The sequence below is a fragment of the Schistocerca gregaria genome, chromosome 10 (assembly GCF_023897955.1).
Source record: "Schistocerca gregaria isolate iqSchGreg1 chromosome 10, iqSchGreg1.2, whole genome shotgun sequence".
In the NCBI taxonomy this organism is placed as follows: domain Eukaryota; kingdom Metazoa; phylum Arthropoda; class Insecta; order Orthoptera; family Acrididae; genus Schistocerca; species Schistocerca gregaria.
The window spans coordinates 223964936-223990621 of NC_064929.1; the positions used below are offsets into that span (position 1 = coordinate 223964936).

Here is a 25686-nt window from a genome sequence, read left to right on the forward strand (position 1 = left end):
GTGGGGGGGGGGGGGGGCCTCAAACTCCTCCCCCCATCCCCAAATCATCTCTCATGCTTGCTTTTAGTACGAAATTATTTCTTCTTCTGATATTTCAGCTGATAAGTATACAGCCATCTTTGAAATTAATCAGTGCCTGAATTCAAACCATTTGACACAAATATATTGTGGAGCAAGTCCACACGTGTCACAGATGAGGCAATCACTACAAGAGCATCAATCACAGACAAAACTTTATGAGTTACTTTAAGAGAAAAATTTTAGACGTGCTGAGTCAGCACATTCACAGTGATTATGAATTGCACGGTTAATAACTAAAATAAAGGGCACGTGTCGCAATGGCAGATACTGAAGACTCATAACAATTCTTCTGAGGGAGAAGATATCACATGAGCGATTTCCACTATTTATCGTGTTGGACACCCTTGCCTTGATTGAGCAGTTTGCCTGCTAATTATATTTTCACAGCTTTGTCGACCCCTTAACCCCAACACGATACGGCTGTGGCCAGTATGTACCCTTTCCTTCATCTTTGGAAATGGCCACTGGAAACCAAATGTTCAGCCACTGCACATTTGTTGAGCTGCAGAAGGCAGGTGTGTCATTAAAATCAGATCACGGATACCACTCGTTTCGTGTCTGCATTCTCAGAAGAATTACTGTTCTGAGTCGTCGTTGTCTGGCATTCCAACACACACCCTCTATTTTAATTACAAATTAGTAAGCACTGTGGATTTGCTGACTCTGCACTCATAAATGTTTTATTCTTCGAGGCGTAAAGCATTACCTATGACTGACACTCCTGTGCCAATTATCTTATCTGAGGCACACGCATTTACTCTGAAGTACATTTGCATCCAGCAGTTTTAATTCAGTCATCGACTCACCTCAAAGATGGCTGTATGGTTTACAGCCAAAATATCAGAAGAGGGCATAATTCTGTACAAGGTGGATGACCAAAATTTTATGGTATTAGTGTCTGTTTACTGGAAGTCCAGAACTGAAACTCACAATAAACGATTCAGAAGTAATGTCCAGATGTAGAAGAGAGATCTGGAAAGTCAAGTTGCTAGTCAAATGTTAATGATCTTCTCTGTTTCACTGTATTTTCTAGCATGCGTGCCAGTTAGAAAGACAATGAGGAACGCTATAAGGAAGTGCGCTGTTTCTGCACCGAAAAATATTAGTAGAGACTCGTGTTAATAATACAAAAATCTCCTGTTGCACTGTGTAATGCTATCTGTTCGGAAATCTACCGTACATAGAGGAAATGCTAACTTTCTTTTGTAATTGTGGTGTTCTGAAACATCACCTGAATAAACTGCAACATTTCAGCTGTCTAAATCAAACATAAATTCACAAATATAGCTTTCGAACAGTAAGGCCTCTGGCAAAATTAGACGACAAACACACACAAGCAAATGCAACTCACACACGTGACTGCAGTCTCAGGAACTGAGGCCACACTGCGAGCAAATGTGGCCTCAGTTGCCTGAGACTGCAGTCACGTGTGTGTGAGTCACATATGCGTGAGTGTGTACGTGTGTGTTTGTCGTCTAATTTTGACGGAGGCCTTACTGTTCGAAAGCTATATTTGTGAATTTATGTTTGATTTAGAGAGCTGAAATGTTGGCCTTACTGGCCAAAAGCTCACATTGAGTCCTATATTGCAGCAAGACACTCCAACTCCGAGAGATATATTACTACTACTACTACTACTACTACTACTACTCACACACACATCTCTCTCTCTCTCTCTCTCTCTCTCTCTCTCTCTCTCTCTTTGTGTGTGTGTGTGTGTGTTTTCTGTTGGACATGTCTGACAGAACAGTCACGACATTGCCATTGGTACAGCAGCCATAAATATCAAATTTTGAAGGAAAGTCCGACGTTAGCAACAATTAGGCATCAAAATAATTTGATGGTGAAAGTTGAAAATTTTTGCCGGACCAGTACTCGAACCCTGATCTGCTGCTTAATGTGACACCCACATATATACATACAGAGTATACCTGCATGTGTGACAGTGCAGATGCACAACAAGATCCGAGCCTTTCACGGGAATACAGGCCTCACCGAATGGACAGAAGACGCTACTAGTATGTGACAAGTTGAGAATTTGGAATGGGCTAGAATTGTGTCCGCAGATAGTAAAGGCAAACGTTCGCATTTATGTGGAAGATCTGCGTTCGAGTCCCTGTCTGGCACACATTTTCTACGTTCACTGTGAAATTATTTCGATGCCCAATTATGTCTGGTAGCGGTCTTTCCTTTGAAATTTGATATTTACAGCTGCTGCATCAACAACAGTGCAGTGTCTGCTCCATCATACATGTACAACTGAATTTGTATTTGGGATGAGAGGAAATTTGTTTTGTACTGCTACCACTCTCATTATTTATGTCATTTTCACTTATAATGCTGCAATATTTTTGCTCATTATCCGGGATTTTTATAGCATGAGAACAAAAACAAAAGCCACTAAAATAAACTAACAATTATCTACTAGGGCTAGTCATCAAGTTTTAAGTATGAAGTTGCGTAGTCAATTTTTTTATTTGTTCAAAGCGACATTCCCGCACTATAGTGCTGAAGAGTGTCACTAGTGAAACTGAAACAAAATGGCACAGACCACTGATACAGTGGAGCATCCTGCAGCAATTTGTTCTCTGCATTTGGAGGGAAACTATGCTGCAGCAATCAGTGTAGAGTCAGTGGGAGAGTACAGCAATACGACACTGTGGTCAGGTAGCACAGACACTTCCACGGCGGTCGGGCCGAAGACTGAGTGGCAGACCGCCTGGCCACCTAGACACGGAAACTGGAAGAGAAGTAGGGGCCCCAGAGCTCGAAGACCGTCCTGTCACAACTCAGGTGATAGTGGAGAGTGTGGAAATCGCTCTGAGATCAGTTTTCAAACATTTCACACGCCGTTTCGAATGAGACAGAGATGGCCACCTCGCACACGCTCGAAAAGCCCACTGAACAGTGTCGACAGTGGAAATTTTGCAGCCGTGACGGGTACATCCCAACGAGTTATTTAGCCGCCCAATCTGTGTGGACGAGTACCCAATCTCTGTCGACGAGTATCGAGTGTATTAATGTGACCCCGAAGCCGAAGAGCAGAGAGAGCAACAGGAACGTGTGGGTTTACCACTGCCAAAAAAAAAGTTTTTTTCTGGGACTGCCACAATGTGGTGCCAGCAGATTATGCTCGTAATATGCAAACCGTCACAGAAACGTGTACCAAAATCACCTGACAAGTTTATCGGAGGCCATCAAGACTGAGTGACACGGGACGCCGATCCCCTCGGACTGTCGAATTTTGCTTCGCTTCCCGTATTCTCCTGACGTGGTTCCCAGTGACTTCTTCCTCTCTCTGGGGATAAAAAATCATAGTGCGGCAGGTATTTCTGGTACGAATATGAACAATTTTCCAGTAGAAATGTCTCCCGAGCAGCCAAAATACAGGAATCTAGGGGAGGACTCACGCTACCGGCACATTTCATGGCACCAGCTCAATTTTATTGGGGCGATAATTAAAAATTTATGACTAACCCTAATATTTGATATCTTACGTACTACTTCTAACGTAGCAGTGATGCTGTCGCTTTTAGTGAGTAAAAGGGTTGGTGGGTAATTTAACCTCTCTGTACTTTCCCTAATTCAGAAAAATGCTAGGACAGTAAAATCTGTAAAAGAAGGAAAAGCCAGCTGGCCAAAATTCCTCTGCAGACATGCCTTGTACACAGCGTTGGGGTCCAAACCGCGGAAGGAGTCGAGGCAGTCGGTCAGTGTCAGGCCGAGCGCGGAGCTCCTGGCGTGAGTGGTGGCGCTGTACTGCAGTGCGCCACTCGTGTGTCTCGTGGGAGCGGCCACTCTAGCCGACTCCACGTCGGGTCTGCTCTGGCCGGTGGAGTCGGCAGCTACTGGAGCGGCTCGCTCCGGTTCCCGTCGCCCGGGCCACGGGATCGTGTCCTCAGAGCTGGCGGTGGCATCTGCTGTGAGGTACAGCACGTCGGGACTCTCTTCGTCTGACCTGTGGACACACAAGCAATACCAGATGTTGTGCTGCAAACGTCATCATGTGGTGGTGGTGGTGGTGGTGGTGGTAGAAGTCGAATGTACAGACATACTTACTCACTGAGGGAGGGACAAGTGGTTGTTCACTGTGGCCTTGTTGAAAGAACCACCTTAGCTCACATCTGATGGGATTTAGGGAAACCACATAAAACGTAAGTCAGGACGCCCGGGCAGAATGTGAGCCTCAGCCCTCACCTACATAACTACTAAGAAAACCACAATTAAGTATTAAGTGCTTGCCAGAGGGTTCATACAACACCTTCAGACTATTTCTCTCTCGCTCTACTCTAAAATTCTTCTGTGTCAGCTCTGATTTCTCTTACTTTATTCGAGAGTCATTTCTCCCTGTGTAGGTGGGCACTGACACAGTTATTTTTGTATTTGGAAAAGAAAGTTGGTGATCGAAATTTTGTGAAAAAATCACCACAACAAAAAATGCCTCCATTTTAATGACTGCTGATCCGACTAGCTTATCAAATCTCTTCCCCATTTTGTGGTACTACAACACGAGCTGCCAATCTCTGAACATTTTCCGTGTCCTCCATCAATCCTATCTGGTAGGGATCCCCTGGAGTGCAGCTTTAGTCCGGAGGAGGATTAAAAAGAGTACTGTAAGCATTCTTTTTTTTTTAGTAGATTTCTTGCACCTTCTACGTGTCCTGCCAATGCAGTCTTTGGTTCGCATTCCCCGTGACTTTTTGTGTGTTACTCATTTGAAAGACCTCCAATTCTTATTGTTTCGAGTGAACTATCACTTTTCAGTCCACACAGATATCTTGTCTAAATCATTTTACAGATCACTCTGGTCTTGTAATGACTTTACTAGACAGTAAACAAAAGAATTATCTGCAGAAAACTATAATGCCCTTTACACACTTAGATATTTGCACCAACTCGTCTTGACAGACAGTGTCTGCACAGCATAATTGTTGCATGCGAATGAAAAATTGGTCTGCATTACTGTTTGTTTTTGGCTCGTGTGATGTCTGACGGCACTCAAATCGATACAGACTGGATGTGTGGACCTGATGAAGTGTTTCATTACTTCATAACTGGCACGACGTGTTTCCAAAATTACGAGGCTCACCGGTGAAGGTGATCTTACAGCAGAAGATTTCAGAAAAGAACTGTTTATGCGATTTGCTGTGCACCTCAATGTTACTAAAAGTATCTGATTAGCACTTACTGATTTTCTCATTTCAGCATCACTTCTCATTCAAGAAGAGTTATTTGTTTTAGAAACCACTCTTTTACCCATCTTCTCCTGCTGATCTTTTTCCTTTTATAACTGCCAAAGTAACACTATGAGACAGAATAATCATCTCACAAGCATATTTACTTACTTGGTCACGGCAAGGAAATACTGTGCTCTCTCGGACTGCCAATTTAAGACTGTGCAAAAACTGCATTGTGGTTGGGAGGTGTAAATGTGAACTGAATACTGCAGACCAGATGTGCACAGGACATTAAAACACAGTCTGCTCTGACAAACCTAAGCATTTAAAAGATTCTTAAGAGGGCTGCTGATATCTACGAGGTGCTACACAAAATTTTCAGGACTGGTGCTGCCATCTGTTGAAAACCTTACCTATGGACTAACGGTCACCATCGACCTCGACGTAGTTCCCATCTGTATGTACACACTGGTCCCAGCACTTCTGCCACTGGTCTAACGTCTTCTGTAAGTCCTGTTCTTTGAGGGTGTTTATCACTGCCAGTGACAGTTATGGAATCCTCTCTAGAGTGTCGAACTGACAGCCATTCGACTCGAGTTTCTAAATCGTAAGATGCCAAATCTGGCGAGTACAGAGAGTAGGGTACAACCGCCATGTTGATTTTTGCGAAAAAAGTCCTGGTGAGCAAGGACATGTAACAGGGCGCGTTGTCGTGATGCGACAGCCAGTTCCCTTGACGCCAAAGTTTGGGCTGTCGTCGCCGCACGTTTTCATGGAGATGTCGCAAAACATCGCAGTAGTATACGTGGAATTCACTGTTTGGTCAGGTGGGACGAATTCTTTGTGCACAATTCCCTCGGTATCAAAGAAAACAATAATCATGCTCTTCACCTGTCTTGGAGAACCCGGGCTCTTCCACTGGGGCAATTGTTCCTTTGTCTCTGCGTCATCCCCCAAACACTTGAGGAATCACTGAAAGGGTCTCCGTAGCACTTTTTCCGAGATTCGCACAGAATTTGATACACACATGCTGTTCTGTTCGCGGATCCACTGCAAAATCGCCATACACCAAACACCACGTCCTCCCAGCTGAATGCCACACAGCACGCTGACTCATCAGATATGCAGCTCTCGCCACGTAGCGGTGTAAAGATCTACTACTCCTACTTTCCAGATGGCAGCACCAGTCCCGAAAATTTTGGATTCTGCCTTGTATATTATTAAAATGCTATCCCAGAACCTAGTACCAACTGCAGCATAGGGGAAGAAATATTTGACTTTCAATAATTCATGTAATTATTAATAAAATTTAAATACTTAAGAAGTATTAAAGTTAGAATATGTGTGTTTGTGTCAAGGCAGTGTAACTGTTGGCCCCCACTTTATTTGTCCAGTATTTGAGGATGAGAGCACTTAGCAACTTCCGACAAACTTTACACATCATTTCAAATGTTTATGAAATTTTTTCTTGCTGACACGCCCCGCTAATTGATGAAAACAAATATATTTATCATTTCCTACATTTTCGCTGTTTGTACAGTCAAATTTCAACAACAGACATGACGTTTTAATTTATTCCTTCTTTATCTACATAATTATATTATTGTAGAACACGTACTTCAGGAGGTATGACATCATAAACATTGAGGAAAGTAAAAAATTAGATTTTGCTCAAAACACAGTGCAAATTACCCAGTGGAGAACAATTAATGACTTCCAACAAAGTTTAAGAATAATTTCAAATCTTTTCTAAACTTTTCCTCGCTTACATGCTTAAGGACATTAACTCATCTGTAAAGAAATCCCATGAAGCTGGTTTATTCAAGGGATTTCAGTTTTTTAAGGAACTGGTTTTCTCCTTAACAGTTTATACAAAATCCTAAATAGTTTATACAAATTAGAAACGATAGAGCACCTATAACACACCCTCGCAGAAAGCCAGATGCCAGTTCTGTTTCACTTGAGGACTTCCCAACAGTTGCTACTAACTGTGACCTATCTAAAAAGAAATCACAAATCAATTTGTAGAACTGGATTATAGTTGACATGCATGTGATTTGATCAGAAGAAACCTTTCAGGAATGGCCTTCTGGAAATCTAGAAATATGGAAGCAACTAAAGATGCCCTGATCACAGCACTCATGCCCCCCTCTGTAGCTGGGTGGTTAGCACGGCAGAATACTGTGTGAGGGGTTCGGGTTTGATTCTTGGCTAGGTCGATTTTTCTTCGCTTGGGGACTGGGTGTTCTGTTGCCTTCATCACCATTGCCATGCAAGTGATGTCAACTAAATAAAAATACATAAATAATTAAAAAAATGCACCAGGTGACAAGTCTTCCTGGAGGGAGGCCCTAGCCACTCGACATTTCAATAGCACTCAGGACTTCGCGTGACAAAAAAAGTCAGCTGTGTTTCACAAGGATGATATTTTTTGAATCCATGCTGACTATTTGTCAATAAATTGTTTCGATCGAGTTAATTCGTAATGTTCGAACACAATATACGCTCCAAAACCCTACTGCAAATCAATGTTTAATGATGTACAATATTTACCCGAGTGTAAGACCACTCTGAGTAGAAGACAACAGGCTCCTCGAGTAAAATTTATTTTTAATATACTCTGACCAAACTTACAAACTGCTTTATTGACGTAAATTATCAGCCTAAAAGTTAATGCTGTACCCATTCTAGACTTATGCCATTTAATGATTGTCTACATTTGGAAACTACAAAGAGAAATAAAATAAACAAAAATAAATGTTTTATCAGTACATTCATTTTCATCTCCACTGCCTATTTTGCGTACTAATCCTGTCATATGAGGTATCACTATCTTTAAATATTACTGCAACAGCACAGTGGGGAATTTTAGATCATCATAAATACTTGGCTGTTGCTTCCAAATATTTGTGGTTTTTGAGACTATGGTTTCCATGGAAATGGAGAACACAGCTTTTTCTGTTCCAAATGCGTAGCAGATTTCACTTCTATACTGAAGTGAGGATATTAGAACACTTCTTGCTTCCAAATATTTTGTTTGCCCTCTGCTCTCTCATAGACTCAGCTAGCACACATTCCTTTGTTTCCCATCATACCTTACAGTAAGCATTGAAAACATTGCTGCACAAAACATGTAAGTACACCACTGGCCCCTACCTAGACTTTTAACCATTTGCTGCAGAAACGTAAACTATTTTTAGTATAATATAAAGAACTTTCTCAGGTTCAGAAACAAATAATGGTTTTTGAAGAACAACAACATTATCACCTTTGAATGTTATCTTTCCCTAAAAAGCAGCATAAACGTTTGCATGCAGTACCTGTAAGTGTACAAGAACTATGACTGAATTTAAGTCTATTTCCTCCCATGTTTCACAAAATCATCAAATTTCAAGCAGAACAATAGATTGTTGTAGTGGATAGTTCTTACATATTCCTTCCAATAACACTGCACAAGTCAAATGGCACGTGTTTGTTTGAGCGAGGTCGATACTCTATCGATCGCATCAACATATTGGGAACTTCGTGTGCATTTGTGGAATGCTACCCTTCCGAATGCTTCAAAAATAAATCTGTATGTCACCTCAACAGCCATGGCTCCATCCATAAATGTAACACGAACCCTTGGCCAATCGCTCAAACAATGCAAGAATGTTGACCTCAGCAGAAACGGTTTATTCTGCAAATATAAGAGGACCCTGTTTTTCAAATGACACACCTGGGAAGAAAACTTAGTCTTGTAATTGGGATAATACGGTAGGTCTATAATTCAGCAGATTACTACTATTTACTTACTTGTATATTGGTGTGAACTGTGCAACTATCCAGTCATTTATATGGATCTATGTTGTGTACGATGGCCAAAAATTCCAAATGGAACCTAACTGGTGTACAGTCTGGTTTAGAAGAGTTCACTTTATTAAGTGACCTAAATTACTTCACTACACTGAGACTATCTACTTGTACATTTCTAATAATGGCATTTGTTCTTGACTGAAAATTTTGGGATATTTAGTGCGTTTTCTTTAATGCAAAAATTTGAGAAAACACGCTTGGGTACTCTGCTTTAGTAACAGTCTCAACAAGTAGCAATGCTGTCATGCGCTGAATGTACTGTTTGTGTCTTGCTCCTGATGTACTTTGCATACGATCAGAATATCTTTGGATTTTTTGCCAGATTTTGAGGCAGCTTTGCTGTGGAAACTATAAAATAAATCTCCCACTGAAGGCTGTGCTAAATTTAGAGCTTCTGTAAGACATTACAAACATGGGAGGTTTTTGCATTCTTTTAAATCTGACATGGTTTTTTCTTTGCTCTCTGCAACAATGAATGTCCTGACTTATCCAATGTATCATAGGGCATCTGCCTCTTAGTGATTTACTTGATATGAAACACTCAATTGCTGAACTTGTCACTCATAATTATTTTCAGAGAAAGCAGTTAATACAATTTCAGATTATTTTTTATGTCTACCACCAACTTAAAAATTTCAGACATTTTATGCCCACCACCAACTTTAAACATGTGGCAGATATTTCAAAACCAGATTTTTAAATGCAAAACATTTCCAGGGCCAGATGTTTCTGACTTCAATCTATTGGTTATGAACTGCAAATTAAAACTGAAGGAAGAAGAAAGTTAAGAAGATGGAGCCTGGACAAACTGGAAGAACTGGAGAATGCTGAGAGCTTCAAAGGGAACATTAGGCAGCCTCTGACAAAAATAAAAAGAAAGGAATGGGTAGCTCTGAGAGGAGAAAGTGAACGACACAGAGGTATAAGTAGGCAAAAAAAAGTATTTCTGCCTACTTATACCTCTGTGTCGTTCACTTTACATTTTAACACACAGGCTATAAAATTTAATAAATGAAATAAAATAAAATAAAAATAGCACAAGAAACCAGTCAAAAAGGAATGCAGATGTCTAAAAAATGAGATTGACAAAAAAAATGCAGAGTGACAAAAAAGGAATGGCAACAGGAGTAATGCAAGGCTGCAGAAGCACGCTTGACTAGGGGAAGCACAGATGTGGCCTACAGAAAAGTTAAGAGACCTGCAGAGGAAAGAAGAACTACCGTATGAATATCAAGAGCTCAAATGACAAGCCAGTACTATGCCAATACTTATACCAAGAGGGAAAAGTTGAAAGTATTACATACAAGGGCTGTGCACAGGAAATAAACTTGAAGATAATATTATACGAAGTGAAGAATACGTTAAGTGAAGATGAGATGGGAGAAATGACACTGTCAGAAGAATTTGACAGAGTGATGGAAGAACTGAACTAAAATGAAGCCCCTGGACTAGACGACATTCCTTCAGAATTATTGAGATCCTTGGGAGAGTCAGCCATCATAAAAATATTCCCCCGAGGTGAGAAACATATACGAACTGGAAATACACCCTCACATTGCAAGAAGAATATAATTATTAAAATTCCAAAAAAATTCAAGAGCTGACAGCTGCAAATATAACAAAACTATAAGTTCTATAGCTCACGGCCAGAAAATACTGTCAGAAATTACAGAAGAATGGAAAACTATCGAAGGCCGACTTCAGGGAAGATCGGTTTGTGTTTTGGAGGAACGTACGAACATGCGAGGCAATAATGACCGTAGGACTTACTCTTTGAAATTCTGAAGGTTGCAGGAATAAAATACAGGGAGTGTAAGGTTATCTATAAAAGTAGTCCCAAAAGAAAAGTCCCGAGTGCTGGTGACACAGAGAAGCTGTTCGTGCAGCTGTTGGCCACAATGTCGTGATTGGTGCTTCCTCCGCTTCCAGACACCGACGTTCGGTCTCAGCTTGGCACACGACTGCCGAGCGCTACGCTTGCACAGCTATTCTGTATCTGAATGCAAAAACTGCTGAACCGATCAAAATTCATAATTACTTGACACAAGTGTGTGGAGAGTCAGTCACGGATCTCAAAAGCATTCACAAGTGACGTGCAGAGTTACAGTGAGTCGTAGTGAAATTCTGGACAAACAGAGGAGTGGGAGGCCATCAATTTCAGACGAGACAATCACAAAGCTCAAGCAAACTGAACCGCGTCTGAAGATCAGCGCCTCACTCTGAATGATATCTGCATATTATTTTCAAAGGTATTATAAAGTACCATTCACAGATTTTAATGGAAAAGATGCAACATCATCCAGTGTACACAAGGGAGGCACTGCTGACGGATGACCACAGACGGTGACGAATTCATTCTTTGCACTGTGGAGGTGAAAAGAACAACTTTTTGGACTCGAATGTCATTAGTGAGGAAATCTGGATATTCCAAGTTACACCTGAGATGACTTGACAGTCACGTGCATCTCGGCATTTCTTTTCCCCCGAGCCGTGAAAGTTCTAACAGACATAGTCGACTGGTAAAATTGTGGCAGCTGTCTTTTGGGATTGCAAGAGGATGTCTGATCTATTTTAAATCCTGCTGCAACCACAGTAAGTGCTGACAGGTACTGTGAAATGCTGTAAAAAGGGACAAACAATTCAGAACCGGAGAAGACGAGTGTTGAGCACGAGTGTAAGCCTCTTCCTGTGACAGCAACTGCCAAGACGTCATCTATTGAACCTTCACTGTACTGCAAGTTTAAATGGAATGTCACTGCCCACTGATCCTAAAACGTGGATTTGGCATCCAGTGACTGCCACCTGCTCCCTAAGTTGAAAGGACATTTGGCTGGAAGGCGATTCAGCTCCGCCGACGAGGTCTTACCCGTGCTGTACAAAACCTGTCACGACGTCTACCAAAATGGTAATTATGTGCCAAAATTCATAAATGTTCAACCTTTACAATCATGTAAATATTACTGAAAATAAACAGTGTTTTCTATTCCTAAAAATAGGATGTCTTACTGTTGGATTACCATCAGACAACATGTACAGAAACTGGACTCTGTTAGACGAGTCAAAGGGCGCGAGGCAGGGTTGCAGCCTATCTCTGATAGAATATCTATCTTAGATGAAGCTTATCCATTACAGATCTTTTAAAGCCTGTGACTGTTTATTTAGTAGAAATACATAAAAACTGCAACCAGTCACTTTTTTGAAATAGCTATTTATTCATTCCATGAACCGGTTTTGAAAACTTTTCAGGCTCATCTTCAGATGGTATTCCAGAAGTTCCATATCTATTTCAAGCTTAATTCTGGGTGCTGGCTGTGTGACAAGAAGATGGAGCATGTTACCCCTTCCCAACCTCCCCCCTCCCCCTAACCCCTCCTCTTTACATCCTACTTACTCTGGTGTCAACATAGATAGCCTACCACAGAATAAATTCTATACTATATGCCTAAAGGCCGAAGCCCCCTACTGTTAACATAAGTGAGTACTTCCATACGTATTACCTTTAGCTAAGAGAAACAGGATCTTCCTTTAATAATGTTCCAGATCAAGTTAATGTAAAAACAGAAATTTGTCAGCAGTTCATTTAAAGTCTTGTTATTGTTTTTAAATTTAAATATAAAGTTCATGATTACCCAAACAGCTGCTATTCATTGCAAATACTGTACCTCTGGGTTATTTTTTCCTGGGTATTCATGTTAATGCCAATCTTGATTAAAATATTTGCTCATAAATTAGCTGTCTTATACAGTAATATACAAATAGAAATAAGACACCAGATTGCAAGATTTCAGTAAGGAAGACACCGTGGTTATAGTGGGTGGGCCAGGTAATTGTACTGACAGAGATCCTGGGTACAGTATAGAGTGCGACCTCGCAAAGATTGCATCAGTATCGAAGCCTACTAGTGTTGAGTTTGTATCTGTTTTTGGGCTCCATGACCGACCTCCTTTGAACTTGGAACAGCTGCTTATGTTGGGTGCAGGGACACACATTGGTTTGGTCCTGTTGATTCTCTCAGTAGGTGGGATTATACTAGGCATGGCCTTCACCTCAACAGGAAGGGGAAGGGTAAATTGGTTGGGGAAATAGCAGGAAAGTTAAAGGGGGAGGCACTGTCAGGAGTGGTAAAATACCAGTGGTTATAGGGTTCAGAAAAAAACAATTTTTAGGGTAGGGAGGACAGAAAGAAAGCAAATTTTAAGAGAGGTTAGAATTGAGACAAACCTTTAGTTTGGGAAAGAAATAAAAAAACATAATTCCAGCTTATTACACCAGCATAAACAGCTATTGGTTAAGAATTTTCAACAATCAGCAGATATTATAACTCTACCCAATTTTCACTCAGTCAATGTGAAATGTCAGCTATCTTTATTGCATCAATATATTCTAGGACTGAGAAATAAAATTAATGAACTAACTATCTGCATAGATGAATTAGAGTCTTCAAACCCAGCTGACATAATCTGCCTCTCTGAACATCATATGACCACTGGTATAGAACTTTTAAGTGTTACAGGGTTTAGGTTAGCATCTCACTTTATTTCTAGTGGTAATCTGTTGTACAATTTAATACCATGATATAATACACTATTTTAAGTTTTTGACTTGTTCCTTCTGTTTAGGTGTAAACCGTGTCTGGATTTGGTTCCATGGTCGTGAAATGTGCTGTTTATGGTATACAGATTAATGATTTTTCTTATATACATTATGTTTTGATAAATATATTCACACAGAACTGTCATAATTTCTAACTTTTTGAACAATTCTAACAGTGCGCCCTCTTAATGCTATTTGTTACTATTTGAAAAGCTCTTTTCTGTATCTTGAAAACAGTTTGTATGTTTCCAGCACTTATCCCACCCCCTCAGGGGGGGGGGGGGGAGAAAGAAAAAAAAAAGAAAAAAAAAAAAAAAAAAACATTATCCCATAACTAAGGATTGAATGCATATACCCAAAGCAGGCCACTTTGCGGGATGAAATATTGCACACTGGTGCAAGGATTCGCAGGGCGTAACATGCTCAAGATAGCCTCTTTGCTAAAATTCTCACATGCCCTGTCAATTTTAGCTGACAGTCTACGTTCATCCCCAAGATCAAGTACCTCATTGTTTACTTTCAGTGTAATGTCAATGAGTTTTTTATTTAGTCAGAAGTTTGAACAGTTTGTCTTTTTGACATTTAGAGTTACTTTATTCTTTAGTGACCAGTTGTGGATGTCTCTGATAGCTTCATTGGATTTTTCTATTAACAGTGTTGAGCTTTTGTCTGTAATCACTTCAGTGCTGTCATCAGCAAATAGTATTTTTCCCCATGCCTGACACTTTGTGGGAAATCATTTACACTTATAAGGAAGAGGATTGGGCCCAGTACCATTCCCTGGGGGAGACCTATATTAATATACATTGGATCACATAAGTGTTTTACTACCAATCTTTTGCAAATATGTGAGATTTCAACTCTTTGCACCCTGTTTTCCAGGTATGATTTAAACCATTGCTTTGCTGTACCCCTTATTCCTAACAGTTATAATTCGTGTAATAAAATTCTGGGGTCAACTGTGTTGAAAGCGTTTGATAAATTCAACAAAATGCCTGTTGCATTCTCGCCTTGTCTAATGCTTTTAATACGACTTTGGTAAACTGTGCCATAGCTGTTTGTGTACTTTTCGTGGGCCTAAAACCAAGTTGTTCACTGCAGGGAAGGTTAAATTTTTATAAATAGTTCATTAGTCTATTTTTCATTATGGTTTCTATTATTTTAGAAATACAAGGTAACAAGGAAATTGGTCTGTGGTTATCTACATTTTTTGCATCCTCATTTCTTAGTACTGGTATTACTTTCGCTTGTTTCAGGTATTCAGGAAAGCAGCCAGATCTGAAAGTGTTGTGATAGTGCCACGACATTTAACAGTGCCGCCACGACAGTACGCACAAACGGCGATAGAGGCGCTCCGCAAATCAGATGAGCGCGGGAGCGCCACCTAGCTACGAACGGCACCGGCCGCATGTCACGGCACAGCAGTCGAATACGAGAGACTGAGTTGTAATCATGTGATCAGCTATTGTTTCTAAGAGAGAGTGTGAAAATCCACGCAATTATTGTGATTAAAGGTTATAACACTTTTTGGCGACGAGGTCGGGATATTTTCACCGCGTTGTGGATTTGCGTGTTCGTGACGGGGCAGACATGGAACAGCTTATGCAAGCGCTCATTGAACAACAAACACAGCTGACGGCAGCGATTCAGCGTTGTCGACGCTCCTATGTGTAAGTCGTTATTTCTATCTTGGATTTCCCCTCGGGTCTATCAGCTGCTATCTCAGTTAGCCCCTCTGCGGGAACCAGCCTCCCTGTCCTTCCAAGAAATGTGTGACTTATTGTCTGCCTATTATCGAACAAACACCCACGTCGTTGCCGCCCGCGTGGCGTTCTACCGGTGTCGTAAACAGCCCCATCAATCTTACCGGGCTTGGGCGGCGGAACTACATGGCCTGAGTAGGAAATGTCAGTTTGTCACGGACACTCATCACGAGTCTTATGCGGATTCAATGGTTAGGGATGCTATTCTACGGCTTGCTCCTGATAAAGAAGTTCGGCAACGTGCCCTCCAACTGCCAAACCCGTCGTTGTCGGAAGTTCTAAGCATCGCTCAATCCTTTGAAGTGTCTCACGCTGCTGGCGCGCAAATAGACGCGTGGTGTGATGTAGGCGCTGTACAGTCAACTCTCGACAAGGACAATTTGCCTGTTGCACAGGAGAACGAAGATGTGGCGGCGGTTCACTCGCGTAAACAACGTCGCGTTGGGCCGCAACGCTCGCAGCGAAACCAGCAACCACAGAAGCCGGTTCGTTCCGCGCTTCCTTCTTGCCCCCGTTGTTTCGTACAGCACGACAGGGCAGCGTGTCCAAAACGTTGGGCCACGTGTAATTCATGTAGGAAAAAAGGCCACATTGCTTCTGTGTGTCAGTCCCATAAAGTTCCTGTCGACGAGGACGAGGCGTCGGACATGGATGTTCACTGTGTGCTTTCTCAAACAAATAAGTTGTTTGTTACTGTTCGTGTTCTGAATAAAGACATCCGCATGCAAGTGGATACTGGCTCTGCAGTAACTCTCATTAATTCTCGCACGTATTTGGCATTGGGCTCCCCTCCTTTGTCTCCAGTTACGCGCAATCTGAGGACTTATAATCAGCAGAAAATTCCTATCATGGGCCAGTTTGATGCTTCCACTGCCTACAAGTCTGTTGTTCGGCCCCTCACGTTTTATGTGGTGGATCATGCGGGCACTGAAAACCTGTTCGGTTATGATGCTTTCCAGTTGTTTGGGTTCTCCATTGATGATGATGTGCACCTCATATCTGAGGACATTCCGTATCAACAGCTTGATGGATTGTGTTGTGAATTTTCGTCCGTGTTCTCTGCTGGTCTGGGTTGTGCCAAGGATTTTGCAGCCCACATTACTCTTAAACCTACGGCTCGCCCTAAGTTTTTCCGGGCACGCCCTATTCCAGTGGCGTTGCATGCACCTGTCAAGGCTGAGCTAGACAGGTTAACAGCTTCAGGGATTCTCCTTCCGGTTACCTCCAGCGAATGGGCATCGCCGATCGTGGTGGTTTCTAAACCAAACGGGAGTCTGCGATTGTGTGGTGACTTTAAAGCCACTGTCAACGCTCAGAGCGTCATTGACACTTATCCTCTTCCTCGTCCTGAGGAGTTGTTTACCAAGCTCGCTGGGGGCCAGTTCTTTTCCAAACTTGACTTATCGGAGGCGTACCATCAGTTGCCGTTGGACGCTCCTTCCAAGGAATTTCTCGTTATCAACACTCCTTGTGGGTTGTATCAGTACCAGCGATTACCATTTGGCGTCGCTAGCGCACCGGCCATTTTTCAGCGGTTTTTGGAACAGCTCACGGCTTCCGTTCCCGGCTGCATAAACTATCTGGATGACATTGTTGTCACGGGAGCCTCCACTGCGGAGCACCTTCGTAATTTAGGTTCACTGTTTCGGGTTTTGCATTCGGCTGGGTTGAGGTGCAATCTGGACAAGTCACAGTTCTTCCAACCCTCCATTGAGTATCTTGGTTTCCAGTTGTCCCGTGAGGGCATACGCCCTCTCCGTGAGCACGTTGCGGCCATTAACGCTCTACCCCGGCCGTCTACAGTCAAAGAACTTCAGGCGTTTTTAGGCAAGATTGCTTATTATCACAAATTCATTCCATCCGCAGCAGCGGTAGCTTATCCTCTGCATCAGCTGTTACGCAAAAACGTCCCCTTCTGTTGGTCCGACGGGTGTGAGCAGGCTTTTGTCCGCCTGAAGGCTCATTTGCATTCGGCGCCTTGTCTTGCCACATTCCGTCCGGGTCAGCACTTGGTTCTGGCGACTGACGCGTCACAGTATGGCCTAGGGGCTGTTCTCGCCCATCGGTATGAGGATGGGTCGGAACGACCCATTGCCTATGCTTCCAAGACCCTCAACGAGGCGCAACGGCGTTACTCTCAAATCGAAAAGGAGGCGCTCGCTATCATTTATGCTCTAAAAAAGTTCAGCGTTTTTTTGTATGGTTCTAAGTTTCACCTTATCACCGACCACAAACCGCTGGTCTCTCTGTTCAGCCCCTCGGCGTCACTTCCAGATAAGGCAGCTCACCGCCTGCAACGTTGGGCCTTATACTTGTCTCGTTTTCATTATGAGATTCACTATCGCCCCACGGCCCAGCACGCAAACGCGGATGCATTGTCGCGATTGCCGATGGGCCCCGACCCTGTTTTCGATCGCGATGAACTCCTCTGTTTCCACATTGATGAGGAAGAACGTCGTGCAGTCGAGGGCTTTCCACTTACAGGTTCGCAGGTCGCGTCAGCTACTGCGCGGGACCCGGTCCTGCGTCGGGTGATCGGTTTTGTTCAACGAGGTTGGCCAGACAGGACCGGGGGCCGGGCATCGGATCCCCTTCGCAACTACCATGCCTTGCGCCTTCGTCTGTCTGTTCGTGATGGTGTTGTTCTTCTGGCCACGGATGGCGCATCTCCACGGGTCGTGGTGCCAGCCTCTCTTCGCAAAGATGTTCTCAAACTGTTGCACGAAGGCCATTGGGGTATTTCTCGGACTAAGTCCCTGGCCCGCAGGCACATTTATTGGCCCGGCATTGATTCGGACATCGCCCATATGGTTGCTGCATGTGGCCAGTGTGCTCAACAACTGGCGGCACCTCGTACAATGCCCTCTCCGTGGCCTGATCCAGCTCAGCCATGGGAACGGGTGCACGCCGACTTTGCTGGCCCCTTCCTCGGTACTTATTGGCTACTGTTGATTGACGCCTTCTCGAAGTTTCCATTTGTTGTTAGATGTCCGTCGCCCACCACTGCGGCGACGACGCTGGCTTTGTCCAAAATCTTTGCGCTAGAAGGTCTTCCATCCACGATCGTCACGGACAATGGCCCTCAGTTCTCTTCGCAGGCCTTCCGTGATTTTTGTACTGGACAAGGGATTCATCATGTTACCGCACCTCCCTTCCATCCGCAATCGAATGGGGAGGTCGAGCACCTTGTCCGCACTTTCAAATGCCAGATGAAAAAATTCCTTAGTGATTTTTCCACAGATGACGCCCTGCTGCAATTTCTGAGTTCTTATCGCTTCACGCCTCTGGGTGATCGCAGCCCTGCTGAACTCTTGCATGGCCACCAACCGCGCACTCTACTGCACCTGCTTCACCCTGTCAGGCCTTGTACTGTGTCCCCTAGTGCGGGAAAATACTCGGTGGGCGCCGACGTGTGGGCACGAGGGTATGGATCTCGCCCTAAATGGATTCCAGGGGTGGTCAAGGCTCTTCTCGGCCGCCGGCTTTGTGAAATCCGTACGGGCGACGGCACGGTTGTTCGCCATTATGACCAGATGCGCCCACGAGTGCTGGCCACGCCTGTGCCACCGCCCCATCCTTCGCCTCCACCAGCTCGAGATGCCAGTCCTGTCACTGCTGCCGATCTACCGTCCGTGTTGATGCAGCCGCCGTCGCTGCCGCTTCCAAGTACTCCGGAACCGGCCCCAGTCGCGACGCCGCCTTCTCCGGGACCCATCTCGCTGGAGCACACTCCCAGGTCAATGACACCTATGGATGCTGCTCCGGAGTTTTCACCCATCATCTCATCCAGGAGGCACGTTCCTCACACGAGCTTCCGTCCTGGACATTTTCGACCATACTCCCGTGTCTCTGCGCGGGATCTCCTCGGGGCCTCACAAGAGGCCATGGATGTCTCTGCGCTGTCCATGTCTCCAAGGAAGTGAGTGTTTATTTTTTTCAAGGGGGGAAAAGTGTTGTGATAGTGCCACGACATTTAACAGTGCCGCCACGACAGTACGCACAAACGGCGATAGAGGCGCTCCGCAAATCAGATGAGCGCGGGAGCGCCACCTAGCTACGAACGGCACCGGCCGCATGTCACGGCACAGCAGTCGAATACGAGAGACTGAGTTGTAATCATGTGATCAGCTATTGTTTCTAAGAGAGAGTGTGAAAATCCACGCAATTATTGTGATTAAAGGTTATAACAGAAAGATTCATTAATTATTATTATTAATGGGTTTTTTATGTTTTGTATACATTTCTGTAGTACACTGACTGCGATCTCATCTAACCCTGTGGATTTTTTATTCTTTAGATGGTGTATCACCTGTACCACCATTGAGTGTGGTGGCCGGTCCTGTTGGCATAGAACATAAGTGTCTGGAAATTTCTCTTGCAATTTCTTAGCAATCCCACCAAAGTATTCATTCATAAAGTTCCTTTGGGTTGCTGGTTTCAACATCTTTGCTTTTAATCTGTGTTTCCATGTTTTTTTGTCCATCATTTGCTGTCTCCTCTTTAATTATGTTCCAGATTGCTTTACTTCTGTTATCTGTCTTCAGTAATGTTTTGCCATTTGTAAGTTTTTTTGCAGCTAGCAATACTTTTCTATATGTTGTCCTGTAATTTTTGTAGATCTCTAAAAAAGCTGGGTAGGTCTGGCTATTTTTGATGGATGCAACAAACTTTAGGGTTTCAGAGGATTTTTTGATACCTCTAGTCACCCATTTATTTTTGTTTGTTGCTCTAACTGAATGCGGTATTTTGGGGAATGCTTCCTCAAATTTTAGTTTAAATATTATCATGAACTTATTAAACATTTTATGTACATTCGTTTCTGCACACACTTCCTCCTGCCCTTCATGTTGTAACTGAGATGAGTAATGACATAGGTTTGATTCTGAGAAGACCCTCTTGCATGCATTCAATTTAGCAGACTTTTCTACATAAATATTTGCGTTTAATATCTGACAGAGATGATCTGATTGGCCTAGATTTTGAACAAGTAAGTGGCAGTGCTTTCTTTCTATGTCTGTTGCTACATGGTCTATTATTGAGGAAAATTGTTTGGTCACTCTAGTTGGACAGTTAACAAGTGATGTTATGCCATAGCTGCAGAGAATGTCCAAGGAGGTACTACTAAGATCATCTAATTTCATTGTGTCGATGTTTAAATCGACACGTATGAGAATGTCCATTTTTGGACAAGTTACCTTTTCTAAGCTCTGATTGAGTTTTGAGAAAAAAATATCCATATTACAACTGGGAGATCTATATATAAAAAATACAATTAATTTTTTAGACAATCTGTATTCTGTTATTTTCAACAGCTGATAGTTCAAAATGTTTGTCTTCACTTAATGCTATTAAGATCTTTTCTAATTTAAAATATTATGCCTTTTTTTCACATAAATACATTAACCTCCACCTTTCATGTAAATTCTATTATGGGAACAGGTCAGGTCATAAGATGCTAATGCAAAATAAATAATTTCATTTTCCTTACACCAATGTTCAGAAATATACACAGTGGTACTGTCAGTAGTTTTTGCAATTCTAATTCTAGTTGTTGAACTTTATTCGTTGTGGACTGTATAATTTTGGGTGAAATGCAGTTAAAATTTGGTTCTACTTATCGTGGCAGTTTCCCCTTTGTGCCTGACGCTAAAAAAAAATTTCAGTTGGGACGGAGCCACTATTTTTCGCCTGCTTGTTACACTACACATTTCACCTGCAGCTGATATTGATGCTATAGCACATTACTAGAAATACTGCAAATTATTAAAGACTGTAATATGGACATCAAAGCAAATATATTAAAAGGGAAATATAGTCATATCAGATAACAAAATAAAGACAGTATGGCATACAGGGAGGGAGAAGACTGGTAGAACAAGACATGAAGAGGGGCAAATAGCATTAAGAGTAATTGATACATTGGTGACAGATGTGTATATTGTTGCACAACTTTTTAACACACATTTTATAACTGTTACTGAAAAGATAGGGTTGTCAGGTTCTGTAGATACTGCCATGGGATATCTCAGACCAGACATTTCAAGTAACTTCCATATTATGAATTTGACCCTCACTACACCAGCAGAAGTAATGTCCATCATAAAATCTTTAAAATCAAAAACGTCTAGTAGGTATGATGAAATATCAACAAAGCTAATTAAAGAATGTGATTCTGACCTAATTAACATAGATTAGATTAGGTTAGATTTACTTTCATTTGAATTGATCCATAGTGAGGAAGTCCTCAAGGATGTGGAACATGTCAGAAAAACAACAAAACATGACAAATATTTACAACTAAACCAAATAAGCTAATGTACCATTCCACAGGTCCCAAGTGGAATGATCATCATTTTTTCATGAACACTATATGAAAGTTATTATACAATTACTAATGCACTGAATTTAAAAAAGTTTTTATTTATTTATAAGGTAATAAACATGTAATACAACTACTATAATACTTATTTACAATGAACACATTACTGCACTGAAATGGTGTAGAAGTTAGATTGTACTTACACACACACACACACACACACACACACACACACACACACACATACATTTATAATGAACACATTACTGCACTGAAATGTAAATAAAATAGAAAGAAACTTCCACATGGGAAAAATATATTAAAAACAAAGATTCCAAGACTTACCAAGCGGGAAAGCGCCGTCAGACAGGCACAATGAACAAAACACACAAACACACACACAGAATTACTAGCTTTCGCAACCGATAGTTGCTTCTTCAGGAAAGAGGGAAGGAGAGGGAAAGACGAAAGGATGTGGGTTTTAAGGGAGAGGGTAAGGAGTCATTCCAATCCCGGGAGCGGAAAGACTTGCCTTAGGGGGAAAAAGGACAGGTGTACACTCACACACACACACATATCCATCCGCACATACACAGACACAAGCAGACATATTTAAAGGCAAAGAGTATGGGCAGAGATGTCAGTCGAGGCGGAAGTGTCGAGGCAAAGATGATGTTGAATGACAGGTGAGGTATGAGTGGCGGCAACTTGAAATTAGCGGAGATTGAGGCCTGGTGGATAACAAGAAGAGAGGATATATTGAAGGGCAAGTTCCCATCTCCGGAGTTCGGATAGGTTGGTGTTGGTGGGAAGTATCCAGATAACTCGGACAGGGTAACACTGTGCCAAGATGTGCTGGCCGTGCACCAAGGCATGTTTAGCCACAGGGTGATCCTCATTACCAACAAACACTGTCTGCCTGTGTCCATTCATGCGAATGGACAGCTTGTTGCTGGTCATTCCCACATAGAAAGCGTCACAGTGTAGGCAGGTCAGTTGGTAAATCACGTGGGTGCTTTCACACGTGGCTCTACCTTTGATCGTGTACACCTTCCGGGTTGCAGGACTGGAGTAGGTGGTGGTGGGAGGGTGCATAGGACAGGTTTTACACCTGGGGCGGTTGCAAGGGTAGGAGCCAGAGGGTAGGAAAGGTGGTTTGGGGATTTCATAGGGATGAACCAAGAGGTTACGAAGGTTAGGTGGACGGCGGAAAGATGCTCTTGGTGGAGTGGGGAGGATTTCCTGAAGGATGGAGCTCATTTCGGGGCAGGATTTTAGGAAGTCGTATCGCTGCTGGAGAGCCACATTCAGAGACTGATCCAGTCCCGGGAAGTATCCTGTCACAAGTGGGGCACTTTTGGGGTTCTTCTGTGAGAGGTTCTGGGTTTGAGGGGATGAGGAAGTGGCTCTGGTTATCTGCTTCTGCACCAGGTCGGGAGGGTAGTTGCGGGATGCGAAAGCTATTTTCAGGTACAAGCAGACATATTTAAAGGCAAAGAGTTTGCTTGTGTCTGTGTATGTATGGATGGATGTGTGTGTGTGTGTGTGTGTGTGTGTGTGTGTGTGTGTGCTCCCGGAATTGGAATGACTCCTTACCCTCTCCCTTAAAACCCACATCCTTTCATCTTTCCTTTTCCTTCCCTCTTTCCTGACGAAGCAGCCGCCAGTTGCGAAAGCTCGAAATTATGTGTGTGTGTGTTTGTGTGATATTTTAATGTGCCTGTCTACCGGCACTTTCCCGCTTGGTAAGTCTTGGAATCTTTGTTTTTAATATATTTTTCCCATGTGGAAGTTTCTTTCTATATATATTAAATGACTTACCAAGCGGGAAAGTGCCAGTAGACAGACACAATAAATAAAACACACAAACACACACACAGAATTTCTAGCTTTCGCAACCGACGGTTGCTTCTTCAGGAAAGAGGGAAGGAGAGGGAAAGACGAAAGGATGTGGGTTTTAAGGGAGAGGGTAAGGAGTCATTTTAATCCCGGGAGCGGAAAGACTTACCTTGGGGAAAAAAAGGACAGGTGTACACTCGCACACACACACATATCCATCCGCACATACACAGACACAAGCAGACATTTGAAAAGACAAAGATTTCGGGCAGAGATGTCAGTCGAGGCAGAAGTAGAGGCAAAGAAGTTGTTGAAAGACAGGTGAGGTATGACCGGCGGCAACTTGAAATTAGCGTACGTTTTTCCCATGTGGAAGTTTCTTTCTATGTCTGCTTGTCTCTGTGTATGTGCGGATGGATATGTGTGTGTGTGTGTGTGTGTGCGCGAGTGTACACCTGTCCTTTTTTGCCCCCTAAGGGAAGTCTTTCCGCTCCCGGGATTGGAATGACTCCTTACCCTCTCCCTTAAAACCCACATCCTTTCGTCTTTCCCTCTCTCCTGAAGAAGCAACCATCGGTTGCGAAAGCTAGTAATTCTGTGTGTGTGTTTGTGTGTTTTGTTCATTGTGCCCGTCTGCCGGCGCTTTCCCGCTTGGTAAGTCTTGGAATCTTTGTTTTTATTCATCAATGGAGTAGAAGGAGTTGGCCACCAATAAATCCTTTACGCTTCTCTTAAACTGAATTTCATTGGATGTTAAAATATATTTGATTTTATATCCAGTGTTGTTTATTTATGTGTGTGCGTGTGCGAGTGTACACCTGTCCTTTTTTCCCCCAAGGTAAGTCTTTCTGCTCCCGGGATTGGAATGACTCTTTACCCTCTCCCTTAAAAACCACATCCTTTCGTCTTTCCCTCTCCTTCCTGAAGAAGCAACCATCGGTTGCGAAAGCTAGCAATTCTGTGTGTGTGTTTGTGTGTTTTGTTCATGTGCCTGTCTGCCGGCGCTTTCCCGCTTGGTAAGTCTTGGAATCTTTGTTTTTATTCATCAATGGAGTAGAAGGAGTTGGCCACCAATAAATCCTTTAAGCTTCTCTTAAACTGAATTTCATTGGATGTTAAAATATATTTGATTTTATATCCAGTGTTGTTTATTTATGTGTGTGCGTGTGCGAGTGTACACCTGTCCTTTTTTCTCCCAAGGTAAGTCTTTCTGCTCCCGGGATTGGAATGACTCTTTACCCTCTCCCTTAAAGCCCACATCCTTTCGTCTTTCCCTCTCCTTCCTGAAGAAGCAACCATCGGTTGCGAAAGCTAGCAATTCTGTGTGTGTGTTTGTGTGTTTTGTTCATATGCCTGTCTGCCGGTGCTTTCCCGCTTGGTAAGTCTTGGAATCTTTGTTTTTAATATATTTTTCCCATGTGGAAGTTTCTTTCTATTTTATTTACATCATCATTGGATGTTAAGCTTTTTATGGCTGCTGGCAAGTTATTGAAAATGTGTGTTCCTGAATAATGTACACCTTTTTGTACAAGACTGAGTGACTTTAAATCCTTGTGAAGATTATTCTTATTTCTAGTATTGATTCCATGAAATGAGCTGTTGCTTTGAAAAAGTGATAAATTTTTAATGAAAAATTTCATTAAGGAATAAATCCCTAGTTCCCTAAACAGGCTTCTGCAGGGTGTTCTTGAGTTCACACCACATATAACTCTTACTGCACGTTTTTGTGCCCAGAAAACTTCAGCTTGGCTTGATGAATTACCCCAAAAAATAATCCCATATGACATTATGGAATGAAAGTAATCATAGTGTGCCAGCATTTTCATTTTTATATCCCCTATGTCTGACAAAATTCGCATTGCAAACAGAGATTTTTTAAGACACTTCAGCCGTTCTTTGGTGTGCTCCTCCCAGTTGAATTTATTATCAAGCTGTAATCCCAAGAATTTAACAGTGTCCGCTTCTTCTATCTTCTTGTCATCATATGTTAGACATATACTCGTGGGACACCCCTTACAAGTTCTGAACTGCATGTAGTGTGTTTTTTCGAAGTTTAGTG

General features: G+C 42.6%; 1 protein-coding gene across 1 annotated transcript in view; it reads right to left on the bottom strand.

The window, feature by feature from the left end:
- LOC126293258 (uncharacterized) overlaps positions 1-25686 on the bottom strand; it is a 109640-nt gene that overhangs the window by 35631 nt on the left and 48323 nt on the right. Inside the window, exon 5 of the mRNA XM_049986374.1 lies at positions 3742-4039. Coding sequence (XP_049842331.1) covers positions 3742-4039 — 298 coding nt within the window. The remainder of the gene's footprint in view (positions 1-3741; positions 4040-25686) is intronic.